The sequence below is a fragment of the Carlito syrichta genome, unplaced genomic scaffold (assembly GCF_000164805.1).
Source record: "Carlito syrichta isolate Samal-C Ts95f unplaced genomic scaffold, Tarsius_syrichta-2.0.1 Scaffold311075, whole genome shotgun sequence".
Classification (NCBI taxonomy): Eukaryota; Metazoa; Chordata; class Mammalia; order Primates; family Tarsiidae; genus Carlito; species Carlito syrichta.
In genome coordinates this window covers 44,298-69,675 of record NW_007255171.1, presented here as the reverse complement: position 1 = coordinate 69,675, position 25,378 = coordinate 44,298, and the positions used below count along the sequence as shown (strand labels likewise).

The following is a 25,378-nucleotide window of genomic DNA, read 5'->3' as shown; positions in this document are numbered from 1 at the left end:
CGCATGCCTGTAATTCCGGCTACTCAGAAGGCTGAGGCGGAAGGATCGCGGAGCCCAGCAAGTCGAGGCTGCGGTGGCCGGGAGTGGTCACTGCACTCCAGTCAGGGCGACAGAGTGAGACTCCAACTCAAAAAAAAAGAAAAAGAAAAAGGGAATGTTCTTTGTTCCAGAAAGAGAATAATAACTACTCACCCCCTTCTTTTTAGGGTTGTGTTTAGAGAATTTGAAATTCTAAGTGCTATCCTTGTCTCACTGAGATGTATATAAAACTTTAATTTAAAATAGCTAAATAATTATTTGGCCAGTTTTGCATCCTAGGAATATTTTTGGATACCTACTAGTCTCCTCTTAGGAATGAAAGCTTCTAGAAGAGTGAAATCTGTTCCCCTGCCTCCATGGGAGTTTAAAGTCTAGGCATTTGGCTCCAAGATATAGCTTTTTGTTTCTCAAAAGCGTTTTACTCTTTCCTTTAATACAATTAACATGTATGTAGTGGATTGTATATGACAGGCTATATCAAGTGACGAGACTTTTTCTCACTGTAATCTCTTTAGGAATTGCTTCTGATACAAATCACAATTAGTTATTGATACTTATTCAGTAATAAAACTTTTTTTCTGCCTTTGTTGAGAGGTTTTCTGCATTAGCAGGATAATTTGCTTTTAATTATTATTTAAACACTCTCTATGATTGTTATTCCCCCATCACTTTCCATGGCTTGTTTATTGAGTTGCCTACCACTGGGTATTTGTGTTTTTTCCAATTTTTGCTATTGTAAGTAAACATTCTTGTATAAGTCTTTATGTGGACATCCATCTTCATTTGGAAAAACCTAGAGATAGAATCACTGGATCAAATAATAACATTATATGAAGCTGCTAAAACTGCCAGCTAGGAACGTATTGTATGTTGCTGTGAGGTATACAATGAGTTTATTCTACATTATAGTAGCATTGGTATTTTCAGTTTTTGCAATTTTAGCCATTCTAATGGGTTTGTGCTGGCATTTTATTGTTCTTTTTTGATAAATTTTATTGAAATATAAAGTACAATTCACACATCCATTTTAGGTATACAGAATTTTCCTCTCATCTTTGGTTTGCTTTCCAAAGTTTCAGTCCCTTGTGGTAAAAAATATTACATGGAAAAGTCCAGAAACAAAAAATTAATAATGTTTAATTCGCGTGCCTTTCTGAATAGCTAATAAAATCTCATGCTATCTCGCCCAGGATGTGACCATCCCTTTGTCCAGCACACTCACACTGCATTAGCTACCCACCTGTTAGTCACTTAGTAGCTATCTCCATTATCAGATTGATTGTCATGGAATAGCAGTACTTGTGGTCAAGTGACTTTAGTTAATAATGACCCAAAGTGGAAGAGTAGTGATGTTGGCATATTGTTTGTAATTGTTATATTTCATTATTAGTTATTGTTAATCTCTTCTTGTGCCCAGTTTATAAATTCAACTTTATCATAGGCATGTATTGTGTATAGGAAAAAAAAAAAAAGAGAGAGAAAAATAGTAGAGGTACAGTTATTAAGATGACCTTAATGTTCCTCTTAACTTGACTAAACTTTCGACAGGCTTCTTCCTGATTATTGACTTCTGACTTTCCTATTTTTAAACAATTTACTTTAGGATACTTGCAATTGTAAATTATTTCTCTGTCCTTTTAAGATGTAAATCATCCCCTAGCCTCTTACCAGCTCAACTCAGAACTATATTTCTCTAATACCTGGGTGCCGTCTCTTTGAAAGTACGATAACTAAGAAAGATTATGTGTGAAGCGTTCCATATTAAAAGAGAGAGAAAGAAAGAAAGAAAGAAAGAAAGAAAGAAAGAAAGAAAGAAAGAAAGAAAGAAGCCCATCTCCTAGTTTCTGTAAGAGAGTAGGAGTCTAGATTTCCTAAGCATAAAGCAGCAAACACAGATGGTCTAACCATATTGACAATCCTACATTCTAATATCTTACAGTATTTTTCCATTAGTGGACCTCAGTGCTTAAAATCTCTCTCCTACCTTTTTGGTTTTTTTTTCCTTCAGTGTAATTGACTCCTCTTTTTCCCTATTACAATGATTTTGAATAAAGCTTTCATTTCCTATTGGACTCTGTCAGGTGCAAATATTCTCTGATATTAGTTGAGCTTTTTGGCAATTGTATGACACTCATGTAAACACCATAAGAACATATAAAATCTTTTCATTACCCCAAAAGTTTACCTTGTGCCACTTTCCAAATCACTCCCTCACCTCTAACCCAAGGCACATACTAATTTGCTTTCCGTCCCTATTGATTATGTTTTCTAGTGTTTCTTATAAGTAGAATCACATTACAAGTATTTCTTTTGTCTCTATTTTCTTCTACATAAAGTTTTTGAAATTTGTACATGATATTGTATCTGTGTTTCTTGAAAAATATCAATTTTTATAGGTATACCTATAAAGTGGATTTACCTATCCATGAGCATATCCATGGGAACTGTTTCTACTTTGAGGCTATTATGAACAAAGTTCCATATATATTGTGTGCAATTGTTTGTGTGAACATGTTCTTTTTCCTCTTGATTGAATACCCAAGAGTGGAATAACTGAGTCATATTTTACATGTATAGAAAAAAGTTTTGATTTTATTAAGTTAAAGTGCTTGTACCATTTCCTTTCACATCAGAAACATAAGACAATACTGGCTGTTTCTCATCCTAGCCAACATTTGTTATAGTCTTTAATTTTACCAATTCACATGGGTGTATAGTGGTAGTAATTTGCATTTTCCATCTTTTCATGTACTAATTGCTTTTTTTGGTATTACTTCTCTTTAGAAATGTCATTTCAAATATTTTGGCATTTAATTGGTTTGTTAATATACTATATTGCATATTATAATATATATAATAGTATATAATATATATTAAATTGTTAATATCAAGTCAATATACTTGATTTAGTTCCAGCAGTTTTTTAATAAGTTCTGAATACAACTTTTTTGTGATATTCATGTATTACAAATATTTTATTCCAGTGTTTGGCTTTTAATAATTTCCTTAATGGTTACTTTTGAATAACAGTAGTTTTAAATTAAAAAATTAAGTGTCTTATCCACAAATTTTTATAATTATATCATTATAAGTTTACAAATCATACTAATTTCATGTTTCTATAATTAAAAAGTCTATCAGTTATTTGAAGTTACCTTTTTGGTGTAATGAGGTCAAGGTCAATGATCACATTTTTCCAAATGTGTAATCTGTTGTTAAAGCATAACTCGTTAAGACAGTTGTCTTTTCCCCATTGGCTTATTTTGGCACCTTTGCTGAAGATCAACTACCAAATATGTATGTGTCTATTTTCAGACTCTCTACATGGTTGAATAGATCTGTGTGTATCCTTATGCCAAAATAAGGCTCTAGCAGCTTCCTAGATCACTGCTGATTATAACAATGCTTTAAATTAGGTAGCATTCCTCCTTTAATTCTGTTCTTTTATAAAATAGTTTTAACTTCTGAGACTTTTGCCTTTCTGTATACATTTAAAAATAAACTTTTCAATTTCCACACACAACAGACACACGCACACGTATACACACAAAGACTGCAGGGATTTTGATTGGGATTGCACTGAATCTACAGATCAATTTTTGGAGAATTAAAATCTTAACCATATCAAGCTACTCTGAACTATTTTCTCTAAATTTTGTCATTCTAAATAAATCAGTCTTGCATATATGTCATTTGATTTATCTCTAGGCTATGTTTTTCTTTTTGTTTCTGATAGATACTAGTACAGTATACAGAAATACAAATATTAAATATTGACTGTGAACTTGTTGCATGTTTATTAATTCAATTAGTGTTGTAGAGTCCTTAGAATATTTTTACATAGATGATTATACAGTCTGCCAAACAAAAACTTTCAGCTATTTCTTTTCACTTTATAAACCTTTTATTTCTCTTTATTGCTTTGTCATGTTGGCTAGGACCTAGTACAATGCTGAAGAGAAGCCATAGGAGCAACTTCTAGACATAGAAAAAAAATGTTTTCTTTAAGTATGATATTAATGACAGTTATTTTATAGATGCCCATTAACCAGTTGAGAAAATTTCATTTACATGTAATTATTTTTCATCAAGAATATTTTGAATTTTTTTCAGTATGTATTGATTTGAAAATGTTAAACCAATTTTGCACTCCTGGTATAAACCCCATATGGCCATGTGTATTATTGTTTTTATGTATTACTAGATTGAATTTGGTAGTTTGTTAAAGAAATTTTGGGTTTTATTATTTGTTGGTTTGCAATGTTTTCATCTGTTTTTTTGTGTGTGTGAGGCTGATACTATCTTCTGTATTAGCTATATTTTATGTTGTTGCTTTTCTTTAAAATCATCCATCTTTCTTCCCTCAAATATTAGACTTTTACTAATCATTTTCTGTTTTCAGTACTGAAGAACAATATATCATTGAAGTCACTGCTGATGAATTTTAGGTTTCCAGTAATAGCGTTTATTAAGTGTCTCCAGGGGCCAGCAGAATCCAGCCCTGGTACTTGCTGCCACAAGTACTATTTTGGCATAACAAAGGCAGCATGATTTGTGCTTCCCTCAACAGCTGAGTGGAAAGACCCCACATTGCTGACCTTGGCTGGAGTCTACTGCCAGGCCTCTACCTATCAAGGGATGGTGTTCACTCTGTCCTCCAGGTTCCTACAGTATGGTCAATGTACCAGGATGAATCCAGTCATCCTGGCATCCCCACTTCCATCTGCCCTGTCCTCTGGCCCCTGGCTATATGCCAGATCCCCATCTGGTTGTCCTATGCAGTGGTGTACTCCCAGGACGTTTTCTTCAGCTGGACAGCTGATCCACGGTCATGGGCTGGACTTCACAGAAACTGCTGTGGTTGTGCCCATTGCCACCCTCCTCAATTCCTCCATTCAGATGGATCTGTTTCAGAAAGACCATGAGTTTCTGTACTGGGAGCTGCAACTACTGTCTCTTGTTTGAAGGGACTGAAGTATGAGTAGGGCCAGGATATTCTTTTGTGTGCTTTTTCCTTTTATTTTTAGTTGACACACAATAATTGTACATGTTTATAGGATACAGAGCAATATTTTGTTATATGCCCATAATGTGTATTTTCTGTATTCTTGACTCTGGCATCTGCGATTTGGTAGAGCCAGGGAGGGATTGCTTATTTCAGGGTCAGTTAACTCCTAGAGATAGTAGACAATTTGCCTATGAGCAAGTCTTTGGTAGTTAAGCCAACCAATCCTGAGTCCATACTCTCACTTATCTTCTTTTATCAAGCTCTTGCTGTCTGAGACACTATCCCTGTGGCCTAATCACCATGGGATCTGGTACTAATAACTAAGGACCTACTGAAATCCAGAGTCCACTGAAATTATTCAGACTATTCACACTATTCAGTCTTAAACCTGCCTAGCTTGCTTATCTTGCTTCTCCTGTTCCTTCCCAGGAGAAGTCTCTCTCAGGTCCTCTTTCTCTGCCCACTCATCTTACATGCATGCATTCCTGTATGGCCCTTAATAGCATGGCTTTCGTTTCTAGGATACTGTGACCAGAATAATACAGCTTCCTTCATGTCAATCATTTTCTTTTCTTTTTTTTTTTTTCTTTTGAGTTGGAGTCTCATTCGGTCGCCCAGACTGGAGTACAGTGGCTGCTCCCGGCCACCGCAGCCTCGCCTGCTGGGCTCCAGCGATCCTTCCGCCTCAGCCTTCCGAGTAGCTGGAATTACAGGCATGTGCTACCACGCCCGGCTGATTTTTTGATTTATTGTAGAGATGAGGTCTCGCTGCCCAGGCAGGTCTCGAACCCGCGGGCTCAGGCAATCCATTCACCTCAGCCTCCCAAAGGTGCGGGATTACAGGCTGAGCCACTGAGCCCGGCGTCAATCATTTTCAAGTCTGTATGTCTTACCATTGCCTCATTAAACAAAATTTCAGGTATTTTCAAAAACAGCTTAAGATAAGTTCCTTCTTCCTCTATTCCTTCCTCTATTTTCTTCTTCCTTCTTCCTTTATTTTCCTACAAAATTTGGGTAAAATTGGTTTAATTTCCTTTTTAAATGTTTGGTAGAAATCATTGGTGTACCAATCTGGAACTGGAGAATTCCTTATAGGAAATATTTTTAATTACAAATTCAGTTTTGTTTCATAAAATAAAATTTGTTTCATTAAAAGTTGATAGAAAAATCAATGTTAAGATTTTCTATGTTAATCCCTTCTTACATTTTTGCTAATGGCTATTTGTGTTTTTTCTCTCATTTTTGATCAATCTAGAATTTATTAATTGTAGTGATCTTTAAAAATACAATTTAGAATTTTATTTTTTTCTCTCAGTTCATTATTTTCTAGACATACTTTCATAGCTTCTTGCTTCTAGTTACTTTAGGTTAATATACTCTTTTTTTCTATTTTTATAGTATATGATAGTTCAATATTACATATTTTTTCTCATCCAGAAGAGCAATACATTTTCTTTTATGCAGTTTTAGTTGTATTTACAATATAAACTTCATTTTATATTGCATTTTTAGTCCTTCAAAATATTTTCTAATTTCCATTGTGATTTTTTCTTTAATTTTTTTTTTTTTAATTTTCCAGATGTGGGGTACAAATCAGGGTTAGGTATACATATGTTCATTATGCAGGTACCCTTGTTGAGGTGTGCCTGCCTTCCCCTGGCAGTTTCCCACTACTGTCGATCCTTTTCTTATAGTATTTCGATAATTGTTCAAGGTCTACTTATGAGTGAGAACATATGATACTCAGTTCTTTGTTTCTGTGATAGATCACTCAGTATTATAGACTCTAAGTCCATCCAAGTTGCTGTGAAGTTCATAATTTCTTATCGATCCACACAGATTAGTAATTTTCTGATATATATATGTGTGGTTGATTCTTTCGCTTGCTACACTATGGTAAAAGAACATACTCCATATCATTTCAATCTGGTAAAATTCACTAAAACTTACTTTGTGGTCCAGTTGATAGTTGATTTTAAAGTTGCATAGTGTACTTGAGAGAATATGTGTTCTTTTGACATTGAGTGGAGTATTTTATAAATGTCAATTAGGTCAAGGTGGATGATAACGTTGTCTTCTTCATCTTTACTATTTTTCTCTTTGTTGCACCAATTTCCAAGAAAGTAATGTTTATTTTTCTTTCTATTTTTTTCTTTCTTTTTTTTGAGTCTGAATCTCACTCTGGCACTCAGGGTGGAGTACAATGGCATGATCATGGCTACTGCACCTTGACCTCCTGGGCTCAGGTGATCCTTACGTCTCAGCCTCTCAAGTAGCTGGGACTACAGATGCATGCCACCACACCAGGCACATTTTAAAATTTTATTTTATTGTAGAGACGAGGTCTTGCTATGTTGCCCAGGCTGGTTTGGAACTCCAGGCAATTCTCTCACCTCAGCCTCCCTAAGTGCTGGGATTACAGGCGTTAGACACTGTGCCTGGCCAATTTTTCAATTATAATGTGAATTTGTCTATATGTTTTAAATTTTGCTTGATATATGTTGATGCTTTGTTGTTGGGTACATATGTTTATGATTATTATGTCTTTGTAATAAATTGACCCTTTTATTATTGCAAATATTCATCTATATATCAGACACTATGACTTATCCTGGATTACTCTGTGTTCTATTAATATAACCCTTCTTTCTTCAGATTTGTCTTTGCATAGTGTGTATTAAATCATCCTTTTATTTCAACTCATAATTGTTTATGCAGGCATGCCTCATTTATTCTACTTCAATTTATTGTTCTTTGCAGTTATTGTGTTTGTCACAAATTGAAGGTTTGTGGCAATCCTGCATGCTTATGATCTTTTTCCCCGCACTATGATCTGAATGATCCTCTAGGCAGGAAATGGTTAATTATAGGACTCATCTTGTTTATTTCTCTTATCTTTTTGATTTGTGTTCAATTTCTGGAAAACAATTGTTTGTAATATTTAGTCCTATTTTCTAGTTACTTACTGTGGGAGCATACATCTAAATTTCCATTATTTCCAATTTCAGGATGCTCCATACCTCAATTTAAGTTGCTTTTTGGCTTTGGAGTTGCAAGTCAGTTACTAAATGTTATGCTTATGTTAATTCAATAGTTTTTATTTTAGAAAATAATTGTGATAATTCCAATCGCATGTTAGAAATTACTTATGCAATTATGAAAACATTTTAAAAGACATATAATTATCATCTATTTCATAGATGAAGTTAAAATTTTAATTCAGTATTCAAATGTTACCTTAAATGTCACATTAAATGGAAATTTTAATTACACCATGGCTTATTTGCAATATCAACACACAACATAGGCTTTAGTTATAACATTCACTCCTGGGACTGTTTAAACAGCTTAAATATTTTGTTTAAGTCGTAAATGTACAGCAGAAGAAATCTGATGTTCCCTTGTTACTAAAGCATAATCAAAATAAGTCATAAGTTAATGTGCAAAACTCTACCAGGAGAGTAACCTTTTAAGAAACTACCTATACATATTCATTATTATTTGTTGAAAAGCAGAAGATCTCAAATTTACTACAGAAAAAGGTTGTAGAGAGATACGGTATTTAATAAAATTTTAGAGCCTTTAGCATGGATATTAAATACTTGCATTGTGTTTATTTTGTTGAAATGGCAGAGCATTGCATTTATTTTTCAGATGGTTAAATCATGATATCCCACTTGATGTTAGAAAGTCAAGTATTTTGGTCTGGAACATGGTTTCTTTCTTATAGACCGCTGCTTTATCAAGACCACTAGGTAAGATTAAAATACACAAAGAAAAAGAAATTCAATTAAAATTTATGTAAGGAAAGTTAATACATACTATACATTTTTGGAATTGGTCTTGGGAAAGCTTTTTTATACAAAAAGTATTATTTAAAAACTACCCTTAATAGCTAGAAATGGCATTTTAAATTAAAATAAGGTCACATTCAAATAGAAGCCAGATATAAAAAGCATTGTTATCAAATAGATAATATGTGGAGATGGATATGATCTAAAACAATTCTCTGTGAGTCAGACAACAAACACTGTAAGCAGAAAGAACTTGTAGAAACCCAAGATATCAGTCTGGAAAAAGGTCCAAATCATTTCTAAACATGACAGCAGTGTCAGAGACATTAAACATACAGTTTTTCTTTTCCAAGTCTTATGTTCTGTGAGTGACTGAGAAAACATATCTTAGGGATCTTTTGTGTGTGTTTATATCTTTAAAAATTACTCAGAATAAAGCAAACAACAGGGATGATTGAATTAATGGAAAATTATGTACATTAATCTTAGCGGAAGTTTTACTTTAAAATGTTTCAAGATAATTTTAATATTCATGAATGTATATAATTAAGCATATAATTAGAAAAATGTTTTGTTAAATTTTAAATACACAAAAATAACAACAAAATCATTTTTTGAAGCTTCTTTTTACAACTATCCTAACTTCGTCATACATCCTGTTTTTCTTCATTTTTAATTTTGAAGATGTTGGGTACAATTCAGGATTAGATGTACAAGAGTTCATTATGCAGGTACCCTTGTTGATGAGGTGTTCCCCTCCAACTGGCAGTTTCCCACTGCTGACAATCCCAGTCTGATCCCCAGAAGTTTTTAACTACTGCCAATCCCTTTCTTAGAGTATTATGATGATTGTTCAAGGTCTGCTTATGAGTGAGAACATGTGGTACTCAGTTATTTGTTTCTGTGATAGATCACTCAGTATTATAGACTCTAAGTCCAAGTTCCTGCAAAGTTCATAATTTGTCCTTCTTTATGGCTGTATAATATTCCATCATGTATATGTACCACATTTTTTAATCCAGTTCTCTTTTGGTGGGCAGCATGGTTGGTTCCATGTTTTTACTACTGTAAATAATGCTGCAATAAACATGTATGTGCAGGTATCTTTTTCACAGAGTGATTTGAGTTCCTCTGAGTATATTCCCACAGTCTGGGAAAGAATATTTGCCAACTGTATACTGACAAAGGCCTAACATCTAGGATCTACAAGGAGCTCAAACGTTCTGAAAAGTAAAAAACAAACAGCCCCATTACAAAGTAGGCAAAAGATAAGAATAGACACTTCTCAAAAGAAGGCATGTAAGCAACAAACAGATATATGAAAAATTGTTCAGCCTCACTAGACATCAAAGAAATGCAAATTAAAACCATACTGTGATACCACCTAACTCCATTCAGGATGACCATCATCAGTAACACAAAAAACAACAGACTGGAGAGGATGCAGGGAAAAGGGAACACTTCTGCACTATTGGTGAAAATATAAACAAGTACAACCTCTGTGAAAAACAGTTTGGTGGTTCCTAAAAGATCTAAAAATCAACCTTCCATGTGACTCTGCAACCCCTCTCCTGGGAATATATTCTGTGTTATAGGCACAACTCATTTGTCAAAAAACCCCAAAAAAAACCCCACAAAAACCTTACGTGTATGAACTCATTCTTTATTTTCATCACAAAACATTTAAGTTTTACAAATATTGACTGTGTACAGTGGCTCAAGCCTGTAATCCCAGCACTTTGGGAGGCCAAGGCAAGAGGAATGCCTGAGCCCACAAGTTCAAGACCAGCCTGGACTACCTGGTGAGACCTCAGCTCTACAATAAATAAAAAAAATTAGCCAGGTGTGGTGGTGTGTGCCTATAGTTCCAGCTAATTGGAAGGCTAGGCAGAAGGATCGCCTGAGTCCAGCAGGTTGAGGCTGCAGTGGCTGTGAGCATGCCACTGCACTCCAGCCTGGGTGACAGAGTGAGACTCCAACTCAAAAACAATAACAACAACAAAAGCACACAAAACAATAAAATTGAATTAATCAATACAAAAAATGAGAAGACGATATTAGTAGATTCAATGCCTATAACACAAATAATTTGCAACAGGTATAAGAGAAGAAAAGGTAAAAGAAGAATCAGTGCAGATAAACCCTGCACTGATGAGTTACTCAGGTCTTGTGTCTGGTGTGAATCTTATATTCATTATCTCTTTGGGACATTAGTAGAGAATTGAGAGAACCACTTATGTTAATTTATTTTAAAAATTGATACTGCTATGACATTTTGATTGATGATATATTAAAAATGATTAATCCTCAATAATTCGGAAATTAAAACAAAACAAAATCAAACAAAGCTGGGTTCTGACCACACTTGAGAAGCACCAAATTCTTGAGCTTAAATATTATACATCTTGATCAATATATACAAGAAAAGCTAGAATAGGGCTTCCCAGTTCCTCCTTGTTGTTACTATTCTGTTGTTACTATTCTTTGGTAGATAAAGAGAAGACTTCTAGCACAGTGTATATTTTGAGCCTTTGAGCTAGTTGATATTCTTAAAGAAGGGCATATTTTCCTCTTTTATAGATTATCAGAGTTTTTATAAATGTCTACTACTACCAGTATAAAATATCTAGATGTTCTGTAAACAGTTTCAGAATCCTTGTATTAAGGAGAATGAAAACATAAGTACCAGACTGAGTTCATACAAATAAATACTTTATTGACAAATAGCTCAGGCTTTTCATATTAATTTTATTTTGTATAGTCTTATTTGTGAAAGGTTCCAGTTGTCTTTGTAAAGTCAAATGAGTTGGTGTAGAACAATTTTATAGAGGTTTCTATTTGAAAAATCGAGCAATTGAAGACAAAAAAGAGAGTTTCATATATAAACAACTCTGAACTGTTTCTTGTTGAGGGGCAAATCATGAAAGAAAAAGATTGATGGCACGAGATATCTGAGATGGCAAAGGGAGAAAAAGGATAACCAAAGTAGCCGTGTGGAATTGAGTTAAGAAGTAAAGGGTTCAAAGAGTGGTGGCATTTGTCCTGTACTATAGAATGGTAGTATCAGAAATAATTGTCTTTCCTTTCCCATGCTTCCCATTATTACACTTTATACTAAAGGATAACTTTAAACCTGTAAAAATATGCTGTGTTAGCATATTTTAATGCTTAAAAGAGAGGCCATGATTATGGAACTGGGATTACAAATACTGGGATATCGCCAAGGGAGGAGCTTTGGGGATATTTAAGACAGTGCAATAATTGTGTATAGTTGATGATCCTGGATTTCTGTATGGCAATGCATAAACTCTCTTTACTGTGCAAAAAACAAATGATAAACAAAGCTAATGGGCTGAACTTTTACTCATAATATGCATTTACTCCACAAACTCAAGGAAGAGAATGAGTTACAAAAGAAGATCCTCACAGTCTAAAAAAGAAAAGAAAGTACTTTCCTCCATGCTAACAAAACTTCAATTATCTTCAGGGAATTAAGGAAGTCAGTTTAGTTTTTCACATCTTAAAATCTGCTTGCAGCTGAAGGTGGCCTGCAAACCAGTTTTGATCCATTTCCAGTTTAACATATAAAGGATTTGAAAATCATCCCTTCCATTCGCACAACAAGAAAAAAGCTGAAGACATTGAAAAGCAATTTGTGTTCTTTTTGTCATAGAACTGGAGTTACAGGGCAAGCCACTGCCTAAAACACTAGTGAGACAGAGTGGTGGATATAAAGAATCACAGTTTACTAGAAAAATAAGACTGATGCTGAAGTTGATATTGGTAGAAACTTGTGAACTGTTCTTTTTTTTTTTTTTTGACTTGGGGCTCACCTCTCACCCAGGCTGACGTGCAGTGGCACAATCATGGCTCACTGCAACCTTGACCTCTTGGGTTCAGGTAAACCTTCCACCTCAGTCTCCCGAGTAGCTGGAATTACAGGTTCGTGCTACCACCACCACCACCACGCCAGGATAATTTTTGATGTTTTGTAAAGACCAGGCGTTGCCCGGGCTGGTCTCAAACTCCTGGGCGCAAGCAATCCTCCCGCCTTGGCCTCCCAAAGTGCTGGGATTACGGCATAAGCGAGCCACTGTGCTTCCAGCCTGAGACACAAACTTGAATTGATGAACTATAGGCTCAGATGGATGAGTTTTAAATTTAAAAAGTCTGGGTGTGGGGAGTCTAAAGGATGTCCCTATATTTCCTGAATTGTGCCTCCAGGTAGGTACCCCATTAGATTTCACTATGAAGACCATAGAACAATTTCTTTTTGTTCAGCAGTGAAAGGAGAAAAGTAACCATTTCAAAACACCCACAAGTTCTCTGTTCTCTTTTAACAGGGATTGCTCTTAAGGGAAACTATTTGACTAGAGACTAACCACCTTGGATTCTACCAAGTTATAACTGACCTAGGGGAAGGGAAATACCCAACTCCTGCTCTCTAGAGCTTTCCTGTCTCACTTCATGGGGAGGATAGATAAGAGACAGTTGTAAAGCTTACATCCCAGGGTTACAGACTCACTAAAAGACTGAATCCTAATCACAGGACTACGGAATATTTCTTTCCCCACAACTTACCACCATACCAATAAATCCCCTGGACAATATCAGGGGATTCCAGCCTAAAAAAATAGCAAATCTCAGATCGTATTTAAGAAAGAATATCTAGAAAGATCCAAAGATAAGATGGAAGACAAAAATGAAACAGCGGAAATTTTAGTCTCTCGTACCACAACTTCAGTGAACAGGGAAGCATAGCCTAAATCCTTGCTAGATAAACATAAAAAGTACACTAAAAGCTTATCTAACTTAGTTCCTGATATCCAATACATCATATCCAGATTTGAAGAAAAAATTACAGCCAAGTGCAGTGGCTCATACTTGTAATCCTAGCACTTCAGGAGGCTGAGGCAACAGGGTTGCTTGAGCCCGGGAGTTTGAGAACAGCCTGGGCAGCATGGCAAAATATTGCCTCTATTAAGAAAAAAATTACAAAGCATGTAAAGGACAAAAAATACAGTCTGAAGTGATAAAGATGTGGTAGATATTTGATAATTATCAGATTAAGAATTTAAAATAATTATGACTAATATCCTTATAATTTTAAAGGAAAAAGTGGACAAGATGCAAAAAGATGGGTACAGTAAGGAAAACGGGAAACTCTAAGAGTAATCAAAATAATGCTAAAAATAAAAAACATGCCATTCATGAGCTCATTAGTAGATTGGACACAGTGGAGAAGGAATCAATTAGCTTAAAGATATGTAAACAGAAACTCTCCAAACTAAATGTAAAGAGAAAAATAGGTGAAAAAAATAAAATAGATCATCTAAGACTGAGTAATAATTACGAAAGGTATAAATATTCATAACTGGAAGACTAGAAGAAGAAACAAAGAACAAAAATTTGATATTTATACTATGCACATATATACATGTTTATAATAATAGATGAGAAACCTCCAAAGTTATGAAGGACAACAAACCATGGATTCACAAAATTCATAAAACACCAAGCTAGGCACACACCAAAATATCTACACCTAGGCATATTAAGTTTACACTATAAAAAATAAAGGGCAAAGAGAAAAATCTTGAAAGAAGTTGCAGAAAGGTGGTAGAATATCTCACCTATATAGGAACATGGATAAAAATTACATGGGATTTTTCTTCAAAAATCAGACAAGCCAGAAGAGAGTCAAATATTTAAAGAAAAACACTACCAATCTAGAATTCTGTATAAAGCACAAGTATCCTTCAAAAGTGATGTAGAAATAGACTTTCTCAGTTCAAACAAAAATTGAATATTTGTTATCAGTTGACACACTCACCAGAATTTGTTAAAATAAGGTTTTTTCAGAGAAAAAGAAAACATTGTATGTCAGAAACAAACATAACGTGTACTAGAGAAGAAAAAATTTATTATCCTTTCAATGTCCATGAGGTTAGTTTTTGGTGATGATGTTGGTAATTTTTGGTGATGATGTTGGTAATTTGCGTCTTTTATTTTTCTTGGCTAGCTTGGCAAACCTCATATTAATGTTAGAATATTGTCAAAAAAACAGGTTTGAGTTCATTGATTTTCTTCTGTTGTTTTTGTTTTTAATTTCATAGATTTATCTGCTCTGATTTTTATATATTTTTCTCTGTTTATCTTGGATTTGGTATATTTTTCTCTGCTTAGCTTTGATTTGTTCTAGTTTGCTAAAGTAAAATATTAGACTACTGATTTAGATATTTTTCTTTTTAATATATTGATTATTTTAATATATGAATTCAACCTTATAAAATTTTTCTAAGGTGCTTTTACTATATCACTCACATTTAGAATAACTTGTATTTTTATTTTCATTTAGTTCAGAATATTTTTATCCAATTCACTACAGTGTCTTACAGAAAATACAAGGAGAGGGAATACTTCTTAATTCATTCGATGAATCCAGGATCATCTTAACCCCAAAACCAGGAAAAAACATGAAAATAAAGGAAAATGGCAGAATAATATCTCTCATGAACACAGATATAAAAATACTCAACAAAATGATAACAGATTGATTTAAGCATGGACAAAAAGAATTATGCACCACAACCTGGGACTTAGCCCAGGAATGCAAAAGTGGTTCAACATCTAAAAATCAGTTAGTGAAATCTATCACATCAACAAGCTAAGGAAAAAAAATCATATGATTATATCAATAGATGCCTGAGGTACATTTGACAAAATCCAGCATCCATTCATAATTTAAAAAAAAAGAACTCTCAGCAAACTAGGAATAGAAAGGGATGTCCTCAACTCAATGAAGAACATTTACAAAACATACATAACACTGTACTTAATGGTGGGAAGTCATATAGTTTTCAGCTAATATAGGGAAAAAGGCAAGGATGTACCTTCTCACTACTTCTATTCAACATCGTACTTGAAGTCCTAGCTCATGCAGTAAGACAAAAGAGGAAATAAAAAGTATACAGTTTGGGAAGAAAGAAAGCTGTCTTTGTTTATAGATGACATGGTTGTCTATGTAGAAAACCTCTCAATATTAACAATAGCAAAAAAATAATTGCTGGAACTAATGAATATGGTTACAGGAAATAAGTTTAATACACACATTCAATTGGTTTTCTTTATATCAACAGTGAACAATTTAAATTTGAAGTTAAAAACAGCATATCGCCAGGCTCGGTGGCTCAGCCTGTAATCCCGTGCCTTTGGGAGGCTGAGATGAGTGGATTGCCTGAGCCCGCGGGTTCAAGACCCGCCTGGGCAGCGAGACCTCATCTCTACAATAAATTAAAAAAATCAGCCGGGCATGGTAGTGCATGCCTGTAATTCCAGCTACTTGGAAGGCTGAGGTGGAAAGATCGCCGGAGCCCAATAGGTCGAAGCTGTGGTGTCCAGGAGCGGCCACTTCACTCCAGTCTGGGTGACAGAGTGAGACTCCAACTCAAAAAAACCCCAAAAAACAAAAAACAGCATATCATTTACTTTAGCACCAAAATTGAATTATTTAGGCATAAATCCAAGAAAATATTAATAAAACCTAAATGAAAAAACTTCAAAACTCTGATTAAAAATCAAATATTATTTAGATATTAGTTCTTTCTAAACTGTTCTGTGGATCTAACACAATACTAATCCAAATCTCATCAAGTTATTTTGTCAATTTTAACAAACTGATTCTAAAATTTATATGGTAAGGCAAAAGATCCAGAATAGCCAACACAACACTGAAGGAGAAAACAAAATAAAAAAACTGACAGTACTCAAGTTCAAGTCTTACTGTAAAGCTATAGTTATCAAGATCAGAATTTTATGAAAAAGAATAGTTAACTCATAAATAAACCCCCACAAATAAAATCAACAGATCTTTGACAAAGGAGCAAAGTCTCTAAAACAGAGAAAGAACAGTCTTTTCAACAAATAGTGCTCAAACTTGACATCTACAAGCAAAAAGATAATAATAGTAGTCTAGACACTGACTTTACATTCTTCATGAGCAATAACTCAAAAAGGATCATAGACCTAAGTGTGAAATACAACACCGTAGAGCTTCTAGAAGATGATACAGGAGAAAATCTATGTGACCTTAAGTTTGGCAATACATTTTTAGATATATAATCCAAAGCATATTCCATGAAAAAAAATAGTTGATAGATTGGATTTTACTAATATTTAAAAATTCTGCTTTGGGAGAACACTGTTAAAAAAATGAAAAGACAAGTCACAGACTGAGAGAAAATATTTGCAAAACACATATCTGATAAAGAATTAGTATCCGAAACACACTAAGAACAGTAATGATAATAAACAATCCTTCCAAAAAGTGGATAAAGGAACCAAACAGACACTTCATAAAAGAAGTTATACAGAAGTCAGACAAGCACATGAAATATGGCTAATATCATGTCATCAAGGGATTGAAAATGAAAGTAACTAGGAGATACCACAATACATCTATCAGAATGTTCAGCCTGAAATTCCGGCACTTTGGGAGGTCGAGGTGAGTGGATTGTCTGAACCTGTGGGTTTGAGACTAGACCGGGCAACTTGGCACGTCCTCGTCTCTACAATAAATCAAAAATGAGCTGGGAGTGGGAGCAGGTGCCTGTAGTTCCGGCTATTTGGAAGGCTGAGGCAGAAGGATCGTTGGAGCCCAGCAGGTTGATGCTGGGGTGGCCGTGAGCATGCCACTGCACTCCAGCCTGGGTGACGGAGCGAGACTCCAACTCAAAAAAAAAAAAAAAATCCAAAGACTGACAACACTGCATGCTAATGAAGATGTAGAGAAACAGAGGACTCTCATTTATTGCTGGAGTAATACCTAGCTTCAAAAATATAATTTATACCACATGAAAAAGGCTTGTGGATGGAATATAATGTGTTTTGTGTTAGAACTTTTAAATCCTTGTCAAAGATATGCAAAGATGAAATAGGCTGTGATTGGTTTAGAGAGTTTTCTGCTGTTGCAAGTGTGAAATTCCAGGCTGAATAATTATTGGCCAGATTTTGTAACCTATTTTTTAAATATGATAATCCAAAATAGTTAAGTAAATAACTTTTTTTTTTCCCAGTCAGCTAACACATGGCAAAACAAGTACTGGAATCCAGAACAACCTGATTTCAAAGATCATATTATTTTTATTAGAACCACATTACCGCTGGGCTCAGTGACTCAAGCCTATAATCCTAGCACTTTTGGGAGGCCAGTGCGAGACGATTGCCTGAGACCAGGGGTTTGAGAACAGCCTGGGCAACTTGGCAAAACCTTGTCTCTACAATAAATAAAAAAATTAGCCGGACATGGTGACTCGTGCCTGTCGTTTCGGCTACTTGGAAGGCTGAGGCGGAAGGATTGCCTGAGCCCAGCAGGTCAAGGCTGCAGTGGTTATGAGCATGTCACTGTACTTGAGTCTGGGCAACAAAGAGTGAGACTCCAACTCAAAAAAAAAACAAAAAACAAAACAAAACCACATCACCTCCTGGAGATGAATGCAAAGGACATTTTAATAATAGAAGAGAGTTTGTTAGAGGAGTTTCGAATATTACTAATTTCTTAAAAGAAAAAATATATTTAGAGTGAATATTACATAAATTAAAAATAAGGATGTCAGTTGCATTTAAAAATCTGTTAATTTCAGCCAAGGTATCTCATGCCTATAGTCCCAGCACTTTGGGAGGCCGAGTTAGGAGACTCTCTTGAGCCCAGGAATTCAAAGCCAGCCTGCCTGGGCAACATAGTGAGACAGTCATCTCTACAAAAAAAAAAAAAAAAAAAAAAAAAAGAAATTAGCTAGGCATGGTGGTGCCAACTATCGGTCCAGCTACACAGGAAGCTAAGGTAGGAGGGATCCCAGGAGGTCCAGGGGCAGTGAGCCGGGATCACATCACTGTATTCATCCTGGACAACAGAGTGAAATAATAATAATAATAATAATAAATGAGCTGTTAATTTCAGTGAAATATTTACTTACCAGGAGTCCTGGTTCTGGAACAGGAGAAGGTCTTAAAAACCGCTTGTTTAATTTTTTTTTCTCTTTCTTTAGGTTTTTCATTTCCTGAATACGTTGATTTGCAAGCTTTAGGAAAATTAAAAGGAAATAAAACATAATTTTTATAACATAGAAAGGGAACATGATTATGTCTTTGATTTGTGTCCAGAGGAAAAGATAAACACAATCAATTCTTATAATTTACAGAGCTACATATAAGTAGAAAAAAATAAAAATATTTCTTTCAAACGTGTAGGTAAAAAAAAAAAACAAAAACCATTGGAGCATCAGTAGAGTTTTAAAATGAGACTATTTACTTCTGATTCCCACATCACCAGTGTGCACATTTTGATAGATCCAGACTCATGGATATGTGTGTTTACTTTTATTTTTAGGATGATGTTCATTAAGAACACCTAGGGAATTTTCTCTGTGGAAATAAGAAGACATGTAAATTCTTTACTCTTTTTTTTTTTTTTTTTTTGAGTTGGAGTCTCACTCGGTCGCCCTGACTGGAGTGCAGTGGCCACTCCCGGCCACCGCAGCCTCGACCTGCTGGGCTCCGGCGATCCTTCCGCCTCAGCCTTCCGAGTAGCCGGAATTACAGGCATGCGCTACCACGCCCGGCTGCTTTTTTGATTTATTGTAGAGATGAGGTCTCGCTGCCCAGGCGGGTCTCGAACCCGCGGGCTCAGGCAATCCACTCACCTCTACCTGCCAAAGGCGCAGGATTACAGGCTGAGCCACCGAGCCCGGCTCTTTACTCTTTTTAAATGTTTTATGTCACACACAGATTTTTGAATGGCTTCTACAAGTAACAGAGAACCTAGGAAATCGACCTAGAATCTTTTGAAGATAATGAAATACAGAATAAGAATGGAGAGGATATAAATAGCAATAACTTTTAAAATTCATTGCCAGTGAGAGTATAAATGGATACAACTGCTTTGAGAACAATGTGGCATTAATTTACAACAATGAAAAATATTCTTTCCCTATGATTCAGCCATTTCACTTCTGCCGAAATAATCAAGTGGAACACTTGTGCATGGGGAAAGAAGATATGTACTGGAATGTTTGCAGTAGCGAACATTCTAGGAAAATGTGAAAGCAGTCTAGAGTCCATAAACAGCAGAAAGGGTTAATGAATAGTGATATGATCCACAGCAAGATATTAAGCGGCAGTGAAAATAAAGGAACTGCAACTATAGACAGCAATGTAGATGAATCTTAGAAAACAATGTTGAGAAGAAAGAGTAAATGATACACTTCATTTTGTGTGATCATATGTTTATGAAGTTCAGAACCAAGTAGAAAACAACAAAAACCTGTGTTTTTACAGAGGCACACAGGTAACACACTATTAAAGAGAAGGAGGAGATTGATAAAATTAAAACTCAAGATTGTGGTTATCTCTGGGAGACAGCCGGGAAAATAGAACAGGAAAGCCTTCCCTAGCTGGATTCAAGAGCTATGTTTTAATTTTTTTTTTTGGAGTTGGGGTCTCACTCTGTCGCCCAGACTGGAGTGCGGTGGCCGGGAGCCGGCTGGACTGCTGGGCTCCGGCGATCCTTCCGCCTCAGCCTTCCAAGTAGCCGGAATTACAGGCGTGCGCTAACCACGCCCGGCTAATTTTTGATTTATTGTAGAGACGAGGTTTCGCCAAATTGCCCAGGCGGGTCTCGAACCCGCGGGCTCAGGCAATCCACTCACCTCGGCCTCCCAAAGCGCGGGATTACAGGCTGAGCCACCGAGCCCGGCTCTATGTTTTAATTCTTAAGTGGAAAGAATATTTTAGTATTCTGCTATATAAGTTGTACTTCTGTATATGTATCAAATGTTCCACCAAAAAACAAAAATATACGACATTCAATTTACCTTAGTTAAGACCCATTCCAATAGTACCCACAAGATCCCTGAGTTCCAAGAAAAATATCACAGAAGTGTCTCATTTTATTAATGAAAGTCCAATCATGTTAGGGCACACGTCAAAAGCCCAATGTTAAAACAACGAGATTTGAGTTTCTTATTTAAATATTACCTGCCGTTCCGTGACCTCTGAAGGATGTTGTTGTCTTGCTCCTTCCTATATAATATACAAAATTTAAACACACACACACACATGAAAGTGGTTAGAAAGCAGAAAAATTAGTTATTATAATAGGAAGCCTATGCTACTTTTTAAAAAATTATGTATTATATGAATATTATTTCAACTCCAACAGGCAAGAAGAGAATAAAAACTTATAGGGTAAAAACCGGTTTAAAATATGAAGGCAATATTATCAGGGAAAAAAAAGAAACACCTGATAGGGAACAGGCAGAATACTGAGATTTATTCTGGAGGGAAAGGATGCACAGGAAAACCATTCATGTTTCTGCTAGCACAGGTCTTCAGTGGTGCCACCCAGCTCCTCGTTGAGGGATCTAGCCATACATGTGTCTTCTAAAGCCTAGGAAAACTGATGTGATTGAGATGGTGTGGTTTTTGCTGAAGCACAGGAAGCTTGGCTGTTGGTGTAAGGTTTCCACTCATTCCCGTTTTAAATTGTATCTTAAATGCCTCCCGCTTCTTCCCTTTTGATTCTCTCCCCCCCCCCCACGAAGACCCAAAAGCAATCTCTTTTACACTTGAATATTGATAATTTTATCGCATCCTATAATTCCCACCCCCATAATTCCCCACCCTTCTGGTGGGGGGAGGAGGAGTCAATGGGTCAGTCAACAAACTTGATTGAAAGTGCCTGACCCCTAGCAAGCGCCAGGTGAGGCTCTTTCTTGTCTCAGGTGGGTCCAGCAGGCCAGAATCTGGTCTGTCTACTTCACCTAAGCCCCAGCATCAAACCAATTCTGCAACAGCTGTAGGTGCGCCATGGCCTGGAATATTCATCCCGGGGCAGGGGCATCTGAAGGGAGGTCAATAGCCCCAGAGGACTTACTGGGTGGACTAGGGAAGGATCGGTGCCCCAGCAGTTTAGGCACATGCTGCCGAGCCTCAGGGCACCCCTGGAGCCTACTGTCTGACTTGGACTAAGTAACAGTGGGGCCCACCCCCATAACCCTCAAGCCCCGCCCCGCCCATCACAATTCTCTTTATTCTCCGGTCATGGTCCCTGTTCTTTCCCTTGGTGTCTTCCGGTTCCAATGCAGGGAAGGCAACGCTACGAGCAGTCCTCAAAGAGTTGTTAGAGTTATGGATGTCAGATTGTCTTAATTTCCTATATCCTATCCGTCTTGCTCAGAAAAACCACACAGTACCAATTTCTCATCTTTTCTAGTCCTCATCTTTCCACTCTCGTAGAAAATCCCTTTCATCCCTTCACATATCTTGCTTAGGCCCTGTGGTCTATCACTTCCAGCTGTTTGTTGTTAGAATTCTCAATTCCATCAGCTCATTGTTGTTTCATCACAGCCTCTAGCTGGGTGGAGCCAGTAGTCTGCCTTCTTCCTGTTTTTCTACACCAGGCTGAAGGGGAGGAGAACTTGAAGAGGGCTGCAATATAGATCCATGACCTCCAATTTAAACTGGGTCCTTAACATTGGTTGCCACTTGTATGTAGCACAACCTCGTTTTTATGCTCTGCTGTATTCCCTTCAAACTTTCTTGATGCTGGCTAATACGTATAGAGCGTATCATGCTCAGCACTTTTAGATGAGGTTAAATATATTAACTAATCAATTCCTTAGCCCTACCCAAACGGAATAGGTGCATAATGATTATCACTGGGAAACAAGACACTGGAATGTCAAATCACTTACCTGAGGTTATACAATTAATAAGAGGGTGAGCAGATTATACCATTCATAAGAGGAATTTAGATCCAGAGTTGGAGATAGGTGTGGGAGCTCAAGTCTATAATCCCAGTGTTTTGGGAAACTGAGGTGGGAGGATTGCTTGAGGCTAGAAGTTTGAGATCAGCCTGATCAACAGAGAGAGACCTCTTCCTACAAAAAAGTTAAAAAAAAAATCTGGGTATGTTGGCACACACCTGTAGTTCCAACTCAGGAGGCTGAGTTGGAAAGATTGCCTGAGCCCAGGAGTTTGAGACTGTGCTGAGCCGTGATGGTGCCCCTGCACTCCAGCCTGGGTGACAGAGTGACACTCCTCAAAATCAATCAATCAATCAATCAATCAATCAATCAATCAATCAATCCAGAGTTGACCTCAGAGCAGGTAGTCTTAATCCTGGTGCTATACTAGTGATTGCTTTTGAAACCCAAACTGGACCTACTTCAATACCACCCATATGCTGTAACCTTGCCTGTATCCATACTATTATTTTCCTATAATCCTGTTGAAATGGAAAAAGATGACTTCCCTCCTCTTGTCTTAAACGCATCTCTCCATTTCTGTTTCCATGCCATTTCATATCTAGGAGCCTCCTCGGAGATCTAGCTCTATAGATTGTTTCCTCGCTTTATCAGTCTCTATTTCCTCTTTCCTTTAAATACTGCAATACTATAGCTCACATTTCCCCCTCTTCAAACTAATAAAGGAAACCCCTTTGAAGAAGAACAACAACGGTATCTATTGCCCATCCTCTACATGTAAAGTAAGTAACCATGAGAGTTGTTTATATCTCTACTTTCAGTGTAGTACCTGGCTCACTGCAATTTACTTTAACTGTTACTACTCAACTGGCTCTTGTCTCACAATGGTCACTAATGATCTTTCTGATGAATTCAACAGAAACTTTTTACCACATGACCTCTGTATCATGTTAGAAAAAGATCAGCAGTTTCTTGGACAAGTTAGGTTTAGAAAAATTAAATAATCTTGCCCAAGTGTAGTGTTTAAAAACCATTGACCTCTCTTTTCTCCTCTTTGGGAACAATAAAGTGCAGAACAATTATACAATCTTGCCCTTTATCACAAACTGGAAATTGACTTGAAATGCTATAGAACATATGTTTTAAATACTTACTATTATATATCTTGATGAGTCCTATGGATACAAAATGAATAAAGTAAATTATTGCTCTCAAAAAGTCAGATGAATTAGCAAAAAATAAAAAGGTTGAACAGTGTATTGTGAGCTTTGATAATTACACATGTTGTGAGGGCATTCAGAAACTTCTAGATCTCTCTGAAGACCCACAAAGCCTTCTCAGTGAAGAAGCTAGAATCTACCAGATAGCTAAGGAAAGAGCATTCCTGACAGAGGTAGCAATATGTTGAAATGGTAGGGGGTAGGAATCAACGTTGCATATTTCATGAATAGATAATTACTGTTATTGCAATTTTTTACACATCGCGTCTCATTACCTCTCTCCCACTTTTGTTTCATACAATAGAAAAATCAAAAGGGCTAAAGTTGAAATAAAACAATGATCAGCTGGAGTCAGGCTTTGTAAGACTACTATAAAAGCATATTTCAGTCACATGTCTGAGACTCATTAGGAAGTGGGCAATAGAACCTACAAAAGTCCAAATACTGCCTTGACTACTTGAAAACTCTTGTGACCCTGGTCAATTAGTTACCTTGCATAAGCCTCAATGACTTTTTCTACATCTATAAAATTTGAATGATGATCCTCTAACAATGTAGGGTTGTTATAATCATTAGAAATAATATAAGAAGTTGGATCCAGTACCTGTTAGCTAGTAGTTATTCAATAATGGTAGTTATATTTTACTACAGATTATACCATAGAATCATCCAAATGGAAAGAGCTTTACAGATCATCCAGCCTAATCTTCCCATCTGATTTTTATTTATTTATTTATTTATTTATTTATTTATTTATTTATTTATTTATTTGAGTTGGAGTCTCACTCTGTCGCCCAGACTGGAGTGCAGTGGCCGCTCCCGGCCACCGCAGCCTCAGCCTGCTGGGCTCCGGCGATCCTTCCGCCTCAGCCTTCCGAGTAGCCGGAATTACAGGCATGCGCCACCATGCGCAGCTGATTTTTTGATTTATTGTAGAGATGAGGTCTCGCTGCCCAGGCGGGTCTCGAACCCGCGGGCTCAGACAATTCACTCACCTCAGCCTGCCAAAGGCGCGGGATTACAGGCTGAGCCACTGAGCCCGGCTTCATCTGATATTTTAAATACCTTGGCAACAATCTTGATTTAATGTCAATTCAGCTTATTTTTTATTAAGTCGATAGGAAATCCACTCCAGTCCATTCAATATTTTGACACCTCTTAATATTAATCCTTTCTCACATTGATTTGAAACATGTCACTGTTAGTCCTAATTTCTGGGCTTCACATTTCTGCATGATGCTAGGGCTGGGAGAAGAAGCTGAGATTGTCAGAATCTAGACGCCTGGAGGAAGGGGCCCATAAACCAGGATTCAGACTTTGGAGGAGGGGAATACTGCCAAGCTGAGCTCCTTATCACAAGAAATTGGATCAGGGGCCGGGTAGAGAGGGATGCTTCAGTGCTGGGAATCAGAGACTTCTTAAAAGAGAGCACTGTCAGGTGTTGGTATGATCAAGTAAGAGCAATGAGATCAATTTTGGCAGCATGGAAAAGTCTTAGGAATTGTAAACAACTGCTGCTGGAAATGTTTGCTACTATCCAGTAAAATTTCATTG

The 25,378-nt window shown here is 36.4% G+C and overlaps 1 protein-coding gene across 1 annotated transcript; it reads right to left on the bottom strand.

Annotated features, from left to right (window-relative positions):
- Nucleotides 1-4,845: 4,845 nt before the first annotated feature.
- CCDC179 (coiled-coil domain containing 179) lies at nucleotides 4,846-21,817 on the bottom strand. Its single transcript, XM_021717789.1, has 4 exons — nucleotides 21,773-21,817; nucleotides 20,875-20,919; nucleotides 18,816-18,920; nucleotides 4,846-4,944 (listed from the first exon to the last, which is right to left on the bottom strand). The coding sequence occupies exons 1-4, from the start codon at nucleotides 21,815-21,817 to the stop codon at nucleotides 4,846-4,848; spliced, it is 294 nt and encodes a 97-aa protein (XP_021573464.1).
- Nucleotides 21,818-25,378: the final 3,561 nt, after the last annotated feature.